At 45.2% G+C, this 12,730-nt stretch overlaps 1 protein-coding gene across 1 annotated transcript in view; it reads left to right on the forward strand.

The window, feature by feature from the left end:
- Positions 1-2,086: 2,086 nt before the first annotated feature.
- The window catches only part of SNAPC4 (small nuclear RNA activating complex polypeptide 4), a 44,579-nt gene continuing 33,935 nt past the window's right edge, over positions 2,087-12,730 (forward strand). Inside the window, exons 1-8 of the mRNA XM_032233365.1 lie at positions 2,087-2,164; positions 3,421-3,564; positions 4,064-4,104; positions 4,663-4,830; positions 6,252-6,377; positions 8,124-8,202; positions 8,860-8,941; positions 10,031-10,135. Coding sequence (XP_032089256.1) covers positions 3,432-3,564; positions 4,064-4,104; positions 4,663-4,830; positions 6,252-6,377; positions 8,124-8,202; positions 8,860-8,941; positions 10,031-10,135 — 734 coding nt within the window. The 5' untranslated portion in view covers positions 2,087-2,164; positions 3,421-3,431. The remainder of the gene's footprint in view (positions 2,165-3,420; positions 3,565-4,063; positions 4,105-4,662; positions 4,831-6,251; positions 6,378-8,123; positions 8,203-8,859; positions 8,942-10,030; positions 10,136-12,730) is intronic.

Here is a 12,730-nt window from a genome sequence, read left to right on the forward strand (position 1 = left end):
GCTTGGTTTGGCTTATATTTTATGTTTTGGTCTCCCCCCCCCACCAATCATGGTGAAGAGCAGGTCCGTAGGCAAATGCCGCCTCTTTAAGGATTGATTTTGGAAGAATTAGATACGAATGTGAACTCTTTTGGGGGCTGAAGTTTCCATTTGCTGCCTGTGTGTTGGGAATGCACATAAATATATTTTTATATTTTTGTTTCTTATGATGACTGCCTTCATATATTTGGCTTTGTTATATACTGCTCAGAGTCCCATTTTTGTAAGATGGGCAGCCACATAAATGTGTATATATAAAAGCCAAATACCACTCACTCATCACAAAATCTGCAAACTGTAAAGCCTACAAACTTGAAATTCAGCATGGCTCTTTCAGCTTCTAAGTGCTTGCTAAGAAAGGGCTTTCGAAATGACCATCAGATCATCAATATTTCTTATACGGCATTATATTAACACGTGTTAATGCTAAGGAGTTAGACATTTCTACTCCACCTGAATGGAAGTCTCTTCCAACTGCCAGTTTCCTTATACGGCAGTGGCCAGTGGGAGTTTAAGACATTCTATTCCCTCTCCCCACCTGAAAAGAACTCTTTTCCAACTGCCAGTTGCCTTATAGTAACACCCTCTGATGCTAAAGAGTTATTTATATACATATATACACACATATACATACATACACACACACAACACATTGATTTGCAAACTTTAAGTTTCAATTTATCAAGTCCTATCAAATAGTTTCGTAGCCAAGCATGAGTATCCAGCTGGTATAAAATGCACCTCTTTTCTAGTTCATAGTGGTTTAGAAGTGCTAACTGACAAGCTGTTTTACGATTATTGGAGCATTTTGAAGATAGTGTATTGAGTGGCTGAAGCAGAATTGTTTTACCTAGTCACAAAAAGAAACTGAACAAAAAGAATTGAACAAACCAAGGCTTTCATTGCCAACTGCTGAGTGAGAAGTGCCAAAAACATTAATCTTGAGATTAAGTCTTTCAAGAAATAATTTTCTTAAAAAGATACTGGAGCTGGATGCATTATTTTAATTAGTATCCTTTAAGAGAAGCTGGATGCATTATATTAATTAGTATCCCTTAAGAAATACATTTCTTAAAGGAGCCGGATGCATTATTTTAATTGGTATTCTTTAAGAAATAATAATTTTCTTAAAGAATACTAATGCATGCAGCGCCAATTAAGGTTCATTGTGGAAAAGTTGTGTAGTATTTTGACTTCGGAAAAACTGAATTTAACTCTCAGGAACAACTTGACTTGAAGGATTCAGCCATGTATTAAAATTGGCCCCAAGTTCATCAAGGAAAAGTGTTAAATTTAATTTATTTAATACTCTGAAATCCTAGTGGCATTTTGGGATCCCTCTCCTGGCTTTCCTCAATCCCATTAATGCAAATATTAGAATTTCAAGCCTAGATAATGGTGGTTTGGGTGAGCTCACACCCAGAAGTCATTTTCCTGCCCATTGGTTCCCTTAAGTCCCTCCACAAGCCATGATTGAGCAAGCCATGGCTTGTTTAGTTTGCTTCCATTCAGAGGCAGCGCTCCTATTTTCTCCCTAACAACCCTGCGGGGTAGGCCGGCTCGCTCCGCATCGTCTAATGAGGCTGAGGAGGGTTGCCCTTGAACTGGGAGCCTCTACGTGACAGTTATGTATCTTCCAAAGCACGCAAGGTAACGCGCCCGTCTGCCGCGGGAGATCGCGCGGACCGAGCGGTTCCTTGTGAAAACGCGCCGGACGCACTGCATCCTCTCCGTTCATTGGCTACCGTCACATGTAGCAAACCCCCCCATTTCCGTTTCTTTTCCTTCTGATTGGCTGTTCCCAAGACATCATGTGGTCTCTCCCTGTCGTCGTGCGCCGCTATTGGATGATGCTCCGCGGCCACAGATTGGCAAATCCCGGAAAAGAAAGCGAACAGCGCAATGGCTGACGAATAGACAGGAGGGCGGAGCCTAGGCGATCGTTGGGCCCAAGAGTAGAAGTAGGTGGAGGTTTCTCTTTCCTGAAACGGGAAAGAGGTGCTTGTAATTCCGGTTTCATTAAACCCGTGCGTGACGTCACTTCCTGGTCCGTTACCCGGTATGTTTCCCCTGCTTCCGGCTGAGGGTTCCTAAGCGTTCCTCCAACCGTAGCGGCTTTGAGCAGGTGAGATCCGTGTCGTCGGTTAGGCTGGGGCAGCCGCAGCTTCTTTCGGCCCGGGGGAGCGGCGGCCGACAGCTAGGCCCGCGGGAAGCCAGGGCTGGATTAGCTGTGTTTTATGATTGGACCAGCTGGGATAGGCTGGAGCCATCCCCGCAGCGCGAATGTGTCGTGTGAACGCAGCTGAACCGGGGACAGGAGGGGGGCGGCTTTTGCAGGGTGGGCGCCTTAAAAGGAGAAGCCCTCTCCCTGCTCCTCTCGGGCCCTTCTCGAGGGTCCCTTTCCCACCCACACGTTGGGAGGGTGCTTTATTTTGCATGTGGCGCTTATTCGTGTCAGAAGCACCTGCGAATGGCAATCAAATGGGTGTAAAATCGGTCGTAAAAATACAGCACGGGCTGCTCTGAGGAGCCTCCCAGAATCCTTTGGACAGTGAAAAAAAATAATAATAAATGAAATGCATGAAAGAAACAAGCGTGGCTCCTTTTTTATAATTTGAATTTGGCTCTTCAAATGTTATCTTTAGGGAAGCTGCAAAGCAGCATCTGTATTTTTTTGCATCGGATGAAGAGAGCACATCTTTCGCCTTCTGTCCTGGCTACTTTTTACAGAGTTTTTAACAAACTGCATCCCTGTCTGGTTCAGTGGCAGCAACGCCTCAAATAGAAAGTCCCTACAGAGAGTGGTGAGGACAGTAGAGAAGATTATAGGAAGTTTGCTTTCTGTCATTCAGGATGCTGCTTATAAGTGCTATGTGCTTAGGACTCCAAGCATTGTTAGAGACCCCACACACCCACAGTGGACTGTTTCTTTTGCTCCCCTCTTGGAGGAGGTTTCAAAGTAGGACTACTAGATTCTGTAACAGCTTTGTTCCTTATGCCGTCCATCTTATAAATTCACAGGATTCTTTCTCCCCATTCTTTTCCCCTGCACCATGTACATGTATACATTCATACTAGACTGTGATGCTTCTCTGTGTCATATATTGTGGATATGTGAGTATATACATCATGGTTATCCTTTGAGAGCTGAACACTCTCAAAATTTCATTTCAATATATTCAATGTATTAATGTACATTTAAAGTGACAAAGTTCTGTTCTGTTCTGTCCCACCCCATCCCATTCTGCATTCTGTTCTAATTCTATTCTATTCTATGTTCTGTTCTGTTTGAATTATATTCTGTTTTCAGTGTTCTGTTCTCCTCTTCTATTCCAATTCCTATTCCTTTTCTATTATTTGACTTTTCTGACTTGTTTACAGGCGCCTCAGCAATGGAACTCGAGGCAGAACGAGAGAAAATCAGGCGGGAGATTGAAGAGCTGGAGAGGAGTTTCGGCCCAGTCATTCCATCAGATAGGATTGGAGCGGTGGACTCCAGCTTAGAATCTGGCTCTGAAGAGGAAGGTGTGGCCTGGTGGAAAAGATCTCCATCTTGCCTTTTCAGATCCTTCTGCATCAGAAGTCTCCAGTGGCTGGACCCCAGTTTGGTGGGGAGGAGAGAAATAACTGAAACCAGAAGCAGGGCCTTCAGTACTATGAACAACATTCTTGTGCTAAAATTTTACCTTGTGCTTCCAGAAGATGTCCACAGTGCTTAAATGTTATTGTAAAACACCACAAGAGAAAAATGTGATGGGTCCTGATGGAAATTAATAGAAACTCACAGGACTGTTAATTATTACAAAACTAGAGAACTGTTATCGTAATGATCATTTGTAAACTATATGTGAAATGGGCTTCCCGGTCACCATCTCAGCAACAGTTATAAGTAGTCCCTTGTTTCCAAGTTATCTTTTGAAATCTTTACATTGCAAGTTGCCCAAAGAACTGCCAAGTGGGCTGCATATGAATAATAAATAATTAAAATGTTTCTTTCTCTTACATTTATCTCTTCTCTCCTCAGATGACCTGGAAGAGGATGAATCTGATACTCAACTTGAGATGGCAAGTAACAAATCGGAATTTGCCTTGAAAGTTGGGAGGCCTTTGAATATTGTTGCACTTCTGGACATGTTTTCCTTTCTAACATTCATCTTTATAGAAATACAGGAATGACTAAAAAGAAGGAAGCAATGAAATGGCTTGAAATTGGGAGAAAGCAGAGTTTCTTGTTCATTTAGCTGCTTTTTGAAACCTGCCTTGTCCTTTTATATTATTATTAATGAATATTAATACTCAAGAGTTTAAATGTACAGCCAATTTTGCAAAGAGCCAATTTACATACTTTCCATTCATAAAAGGACTTTAAAACTATGCAACTGGCTCGTATAATACAGCTAAATAACAAAATCCATAAACTCTCTGGATTCTAATGATTAAAGATAAATAATGCCTAGCATTAAAATAATAGCAAAAGATGGAAAAAAGAAATGAACGTGTAGTAACATAACGTTCTTTTTTTTTTTTCATTCTGCAGTCCTTGACCTTAACGTTTTTATTTAGAGGAGTTTCTTGTTTTCAGGAATAACAATTTTCTAGCTTTAATCCCTTCTTCTGTCTCAGGAGGTGGACCCAGGAGGGGAGAAAGATGATAGTGAGGAAGATGAGGAGGAAGTCAACCTACCTCAAACCCCCGAAACCTGCCTCCAAATGAACCTGGTTTATCAGGAAGTGATTCAGGAGAAGATTGAGGAGATCAACAAACTCCTTGCCCAAAATAAAAAGCAACAGGTGAGTTAAACTGCGGGTAGCTTGGAGCAGGGTGGAAAAGCCTCATCTCCTTTAAGACCCATCTTTCCCAGAAGAATTGTCACAGTATGCCCATTTCACAGATTAATGGGGATCAGAGTATCAAATAGCTTTAGAGGAGATGTGGTATGATCTCCAACACACAAGTCCAGCCCTCCTCTCTCTCACACACACACATTATAATTTCTCCTGTTGTGAAATTCCCCTCCCTCCCTTTTTCCTTTGGTTTGTTGACCCATGACCCCTTTTGGATCAAAATGTAAATTTGAGAAAGCATAAATGCCTTTAAAAGGCAATGACTGACTGGTAACTAGCTCTAGGGACAGAGCAACTATCTGTACACGTTTGTTGCTCAACAAGTCAGCAACTGGCCTTTCAGTTTTGCCTGCCATGTGCTTCATTCAGCCATTCAGATGACCACAATCGAGCCCACAACTTTGTTCATAAAGTGGGTCATCATGTAACTGTGTCTGATTTTATGATCCTTTTTTTGCAATGATTACTAAGTGAACCCATTGTATGCTATTGGGCAATTTTTGCTGATAACCAGAAGTAAATTCCCACAACACTGTCGCAGTGGGACAGTGTAACTGTCACAGTGGGAAGGTAACAGCACACGGAACACTGTTACCTTCCCACCAAAGGTCCCTATTTTTCTACTTGCATTTTTTAATGTGCTTTCAAACTGCTAGGTTGGCAGAAGCTGGGACAAGTCACGGGAGCTCACTCCGTTACGCAGCACTAGGGATTCGAACCGCCGAATAGTTTGAAAGCACATTAAAAAATGCAAATAGAAAAATAGGGACCACTTTGGTTCTTGCTGCTTAGCAACCATTAAAATGGGACTTAACGACTGGATTCAAAATTCTGAAGGTTTTGAAACTTTAATTTACCCTTTTTTGATTTATTAGCCACTGAGCCACCTTGATTAATATATTATAACAATATTAATTTCCTATCCCTTGTGAAACAGGCCGCCAAAATTTTAAACTAATTCTATTTGCAAATTATTAACCTGTTGTCTAGATACTGTGTTAATGACAAAATAGTGAAGAGGAAGAACAATAATAAATAAAAAAAGGGTAAATTAAAGTTTCAAAACCTATTAGAATTTTGCATCCGGTCATAAGTCCCATTTTTGGGATCTGTCATACGTTTTAATGGTTGCTAAGCAACAAGAACTGTAGTCTGTTGCCAGGTGGTTTTCAGAATCCTTATATTTGTCTTGCAAGCCCTGCACTTTTCCCCCAGCCCTGCTAGAAGCGAGGAGAATTTTGTAAGGATGTTCACTCAGCTGAAATGTCTGAATAATTGGGTGGTGAGATGCCTTCATCTCAATTCTGGGATGCAGTTGCCCACAATTCTGGCTTCATGGGAGCCTTCTGTTTTTGAATGCCCTGCAGGAAAAACTCACCTGGGAGCTGGCTGGAACAAAAGGCATGAAATCGAGCGATGGGAAATCCTTGCCAGCAAATATGTTTTTGGGCCATTTTATGAAGCCATATTTTAAGGACAAAACATCCGGATTTGTAAGTATAACCGCAATGGTAACTTATTCAACTCAGATGCTGCCTGGCTCTGAAAAATCTCTCGGTGGCCCACGGCAATCAAATTACAATTGGATCATTAAAAAGAAAAGATGACGAGTGTGATAACGGGTGTCCTTCCCACTCGCCCAAGGCCTGGGAAGAGACCCAGGGCTTCACGGCTCTTCTGAACAGCAGTGAGGGCCGTCGGGATCTTGGGAGAGAAAAGTTATTCTAGTGGGCAGGTGCAACTGTAGAGCAAGTGCCCTTTCCAGGGTCCCAATAGGTAACAAGTGAAGGATTCCTTAGGACCACAATGGAACCCAAAGTTTCTGTTGTTAAGTGAGGCATTTGTTCAGTGAATTTCCCCCCCTGTTTATGCCACCATTGTTAAGTGAATCCCTGCAGTGGCTGAATTAGCCACACGGTAGTGAATCTGGTTTCCCCTTTGACTTTGCTTGTCAGAAGGTGGCAGGGATTCCATAATCCGTTGCCAAGCATCTGAATTTTCGATTACGTGACCCTGGGGATGCTGCGACGGATGTGAGTGTGAAATATGTCACTTTTTTCAGTGCCGTTGTAGCTTTGAGCGGTCACTAACTGAACTGTGATAGGCCGAGGGCTGCTTGTACAGATCATGGCCACGTTGCAAGATCAGAGTGGCTAGGCAGATCCCACGGGAGACAGGTAGTCCTTCCGGTAACCAGGTCTTGGAGGCCAGGGGTCCCCCAACTTCGGGTCCCAGCCCACTACTAGACCTTGAGGCTTTTGGAACCGGGGACGGAAGTGGTGGGTGAGTGCATGCCCTTACATCCTCACTTGCACAAGCAGCGGGTGAGTAGGTGTGCTTCACTTGCACAAGCAGCAGGCATGCGTGCCCATCGCTCGCGCAAATGGAGCTGCGCATGTTATAGACCAGTGATGGCAACCCTTTTTCACCTTGGGTGCCAGAAGCATGTGGTCTAACGTACACACATGTGTACCCACCCCTGTAATTTAATGGCTCCCCCCCCCCCGTGCCATGCCTCCTGTGCGTGGACACATGATCCACCCCCTGCTGCCCCAGACATGCGTGCACGGCTTTCTTGGAGCCTGGGGAGGGCGACAACGGCCTCCCATGCACCACAGGAGGCCCTCCAGAGGCTGGAAACAGCCTGTTTTCTGACTTCCAGTGGGTCCAGTAGGTCCATTTTTCACCCTCCCTAAGCTCCAGGTGCTTTCTAGGAGCCAGGTGAGGGTGAAAAATGGCCCAACACACAAAAACCGTAAGTTCGGGAACGGAGGGTGAAAAATGGCCCAAAATCAGGGCCCAAAATCAGCTGGCCAGCATGCGCATGCGTGCTAGAGGTGACAGGGCAATGCCTTGCGTGCCCTCAGAAATGGCTCTGCATGCCACAGCTATAACATGGTTATAGACTTTAGCAATTTCTAATTTCCCTGGTTTGCTTCTCCCTTCATATGAAAGTCAGCTTTGTTGTTGTTGTTTTGTGTCAAGTGTGTAGTCCTTAGCTGTTGTCAATGCAGGGAGAAAGATTTCAGCCAGATCCGATGTCCCTCCTAACAGGACTAAGCTGATCTGTGCCAAGGAAGTCACTTTCTCTCTCTCTCTCCTGCAATCTGGATTTGCTTTTCCTGAAATCTCTGAACAGAGTCTCCCCTTCATTCCAGAAGCCCCCAGGGAAGGGGGTTGTTTTGTGGCAGGGATTGAAGTGGGAAGAGCAATAAAAGTTTGTTGGATTTTTTCCCCAGGGCCCTCCTGCCAACGATGACGCTCGAGAAAAGGCCAGGCAAGGCATCAAGTCTTTCGAGGAGCTGATCACTACCAAATGTAAGCGGCTACGGTAAAAGGACCGTTCACTGGGGAAAGGGATAAGGGTCCTCACTGTTCTGACCCAGCCTTAGCAGAAGCAAGAGACAGACTCCTTGTCACGAAAACACCTTCTTTATTTACCCCTTGTGAATTAATGGCATTCACACACTGAAAAATCCAAGCAAGAGTCCTTCAAGAAGTTAGCTGCAGTAACAGACCTTATCAGTTCCTTGCGGCCATTTGCTCCCACTGAAAGGCTGAAAATTAAGTTCTGGCAAGCAGTCTTTGACGCACGAAACACAATGACAAAATATTCAGAAATACGAACTGTTGTCTCCTACGACAACCACTCACCTTTCCTTCTACTTATTCCACAGCCAGGAAGGGGCCATTCAGCATCCATATGTGCTTTGCTTCCCGAGTCAACTCCTCGTCCTCCATTGTTCACCTCTCCTAACTGCTCTGCGCATACATGCACTATGAAGCAGTATATAAGTCTAAGGGCTACTGCTATTCCTTGATTCCCTTGCAAACTGGGCTACCTCTCCCTGACAAGGACTTCACAACATTCAAAGCTAGCTTTTTTTCCCTCAGACTGAGAATTCTATCCTGAGATGGATCCATTGAGCATAGAATGCTACTTTCCTAAATCCCAACCCTGCTCTTCTTCCCCAGGGAAAAACCGGGAGAAGCTGCTCCTGCATCAGGCCATCGTGAGCGATCGCTTACAGCATCTGCTGCAGCCAAAACTGTTCAAGTAAGTTCCCTTGGCTTCTGGTTAAAAAAAAAAACAGGAGGAAAGAACCTCTTAGCCGCACCAATCGTGTCGAACCCATACTTTCTGTCTACCAATTTTGGGCTTTTCGTAACCTTTCTTGAATTAGAGCAGGGGTGTCAAACTCAGGACCCAGGGGCTGGGGCTTAGATCTCGCCCACAGGGCCACCCTGGAAAGACTGAGGGACCAGCCTGCAGTGCCTCTGCCAGCGAAAATGGAGCTTTGGAGGGTTGCGCGCGACCTTGGAAGCCCATTTTCGCTGGAAGTATGGTTGGGCCATCACGGGCGCCTCCGAGTGATGTCAAACTGGCTACACCCACTCTGGCCATGCCCACGCCTGCCTACCTAGGTCGAACCCAACCCTGATGCATCCCTCAATCAAATTGAGTTTGACACCGCTGAATTAGGGGGAGATTTATTCAATGCCATCATGCATTGGGACGGTCTTATACTTTGGAGGGATAGTAATAGAAATAGAATAGAATAACAGAGTTGGAAGGCATTTTGGAGGTCTTCTAGTCCAACCCCCTGCTCAAGCAGGAAACCTTACACCACTTCAGACAAATAGTTATCCAACATCATCTTAAAAACCTCCAGTGTTGGAGCATCTGCAACTTCTGGAGGCAACTTCTGTTCCACTGATTAATTGTTCTCACTGTCAGGAAATTCCTCCTTAGTTCTAAGTTGCTTCTCTCCTTGGAGCAGACAAGCTTTCTAGGAAACATGTCTAACTTTGAGGCTGCATCTCCTTAGGAAGAAAATCCCAGCCTTGGGGTGAGAATCTTTGTTTCTTCATCACTCCATAAACAAGCTGGCTTTAAACTTTCAAATAAATGGTTCCTGTTCTCCAACCTGCTCTTAGAAGGGGTTTCCAGAAGACACAAATTGAGGCGCCTCTAGAATCGGCCCAGGCACACTGAGACTTTGGTTCTTTCTACCCCTTGAGATGAATTTCATAGTATGACCGGAAAAATGCGAAAGGACAAGACTGCTCATATCATCCAGCTTGTTGCAGGGGGTTGTTCCCATCTCTGTTTTTTGCGTAGATCTCTTCTAATTTTTTTCAACAGGGTGGATTATCTGAATGAAAAACGGGAGAAATCCAAGGATGAGATGGAGAAGCAGATCTTGGCGAAGCAGATCCAGGAAACGGAACGTGAAATAAATGAAATCAAGTAAGATTCGCCACTTGAACACCAAAATGATGAAGGTCTTCTTCTGGTGACTGCTCGTGTCCCTGAAATGGATGTGAGCCAGAGCGTAGTTTGGGAAGCTTTCCTAAAGGAATTAGATCCACCTTCCAGCAAGAATGATCTGGCAAAAGGGAGCAGGAGAGAAAGGGGGAAGGAGTTGACTTCTGCCTTGGTCATTGCATCTGACTAAAATGATTTAATTAAATCTCCCAAGAGCCCATGTGGCTCTCTACCACGTATTCCATATTCCAGTCTTTCTCAACCGTGGCAACTTCAAAATGTATGGACTTCAGCTCCCAGAATTCCACCAGCCACCATGCTTGGGAGAAATTCTGGAGTTGAAATCCACAGACCTCAAAGTTGCCCAAAGTTGAGAAAGATTCTTTTATTCCAGGGGTCCCCAACCTTTTGGATCTCAGGGCCTACTAAATTCATAATTTTAAATCCCTTGAACCGCTAATATGATCTGCTTAATGACTGTCTGGCTGGGCATGGTTAGGTGGTCATGTAACTGGGTGGGTGTGGCCAACTTAATGTCACTCACGTCGAGGGTCACTCACCACCATCTACTCACCCCTCCCCTCCCATCCACTCCTCACCCACCCTGGCTCCTTAGGGCCCCAATAGGAAGCAGTTGCTGGAGCTGAGCAGCCACCAGGAGAAAGAGTTGGTTCAAATTGGATCTGACTGAGAAGGAGGCTCAGCAGAAGCACTTCACTGAGGACTAGGAACATAGGCTTTCCAAGCAGAGGGAAAACCTACAGGAGTGCAAGGCCAGGGACCGGCTCCTGGAGGCTGGAGGCTCAACGGACTGAAATGGTCAGCCAGTTCCAGACTATGATGCAGTCCCACTAGAACAAGGCCCTCCGGCTCTTTGCCACCAACGGCGCTTCCCACCAGTCTTCAGCCAAAGCCCCCCGCCAGGAGGCCAAAGCAGAGCCCAAGTCACAATTTCTGCCCCCTCCAACCCGCAGAAAAAGATCCTGAAGGGGGAGACTCTCTGCAGCAGCACAAGCGTTCATTGCACATATCCGACCAAGGGGCCATAGTTTGAGGACCCCTGATTGAGTGCAATATAAAAAATGCAAATAATTTTTCTGCGGACCACTAAAATTTGCTCATGGACAACGGGTGACTGCTGCTCTATTCTAAGAAAAACTCTAATTTTTATAAGGGTCTTACACAATATGCAGGGCTAGGATTGGGTGATAGTTCCTTAAAGTTGCTGAAGAAAACTGGTATACTGAATGGATCCCTACCTGGCGTAAAACTGTCCAGAAGCAGGTTTTTCAGTCCCTGATGCCTGGTCTTTGATTGAGGACCATCTTGGCAGTGTTAAGAAGTTAGGGCTAGGATTATAGGAGCAACTTATAAATTGTGGGATACTCTGAATTTGAAGCTGCTCTGGTTCCTTTGGGTACATGCCAAAAATCTCTGGGCAGTCAGTTTAGTAGTTCACCATGGGCATGGTTTTGCCAAGAACAGAAGTAACTTCAGGCTTCAGTGTTGTAAAACACAGCTGTGTCACCACAGGACACTGCAAATGGCTGTGATTGTGGCTGTGTTGCAGGGGACCGAAGTTCGCTCATGTGACCGAGCTTGTGTCAGAAATTTAAATCCAGGTCACAAGCCAAGGTGGCCTGTTTCCCAAAAATAAGACCTCCGGATAATAAGCCCAACCGGGCTTTTGAGTGCATGCGCTAAAATGAGCCCTCCCCCAAAATATTGCAACACAGCAGCAGCCTTGAGGTGACCACACTCGCCCCCTCCTGCACCTCAAAAATAATAAGACCTCCCTGAAAATAAGGCCAAGCTCTTATTTCGGGGGGTGGGGGTCAAAAGAAAATAACACCCTGTCTTATTTTCAGGGAAACACTGTAGGTCTGTTGTAACTTTAACGTAGCTAAGCTCCTCTAAGTCATGGACTGTCTGTATGTTAACAAGCAAAACTGAGCTGAAAATGGTGCAGCAACGTTTAAACCCAGGAAGGGAGATGACTGCAAACTCTCTCTTCTCCTACGCATCTGCTGTTGTGGCCCACCAGTGGAGCTGGTGGCAGACTCAGACAGTGGGGAAGTTGGGGAGGAATCTGGGCCAGTCCTGGAGTCTGGGGAAGGCTCTGATGAGGGGCCTGTGTGGGAGGCAGAGAGGGGGGCAGGACCATCCGACAGTTATCAGCTGCCTTCGAAGTTGGAGATCCATGGGGCTGAAGAACAGCTGGAGCATGTTCCCGATGTGCACATGCGCAGAGCTGCCAGGAGAAGGGAACAGCTAAGGAACAAGGGCCGATTCAGGAGTAAAGGTACAGGTGGAGGGTGAATGGCCCCTCCCATAGGGAATAAAGAGGGGAAGGTTGTTTGCAGGCGACAGTTCGCTTAATTGGTTTGTGACTTTCCAAGACTCCTTGCTAAGTACAGCGTTGCGTTTGGAAAATATCAGCCTTGCAGCTCTCCAAGCCTGATAAGGTCTGTGGTTCTAAATTCACTCTTGAAAGACACTTTGCTGGGACTTTGCTGGATATGAATGAGAGGAATTCACATTGGCTGAATAAAAGGGTTTTGTTGGGTCTACTTCATG

Source organism: Thamnophis elegans, chromosome 16, assembly GCF_009769535.1.
Source record: "Thamnophis elegans isolate rThaEle1 chromosome 16, rThaEle1.pri, whole genome shotgun sequence".
Taxonomy (NCBI): domain Eukaryota; kingdom Metazoa; phylum Chordata; class Lepidosauria; order Squamata; family Colubridae; genus Thamnophis; species Thamnophis elegans.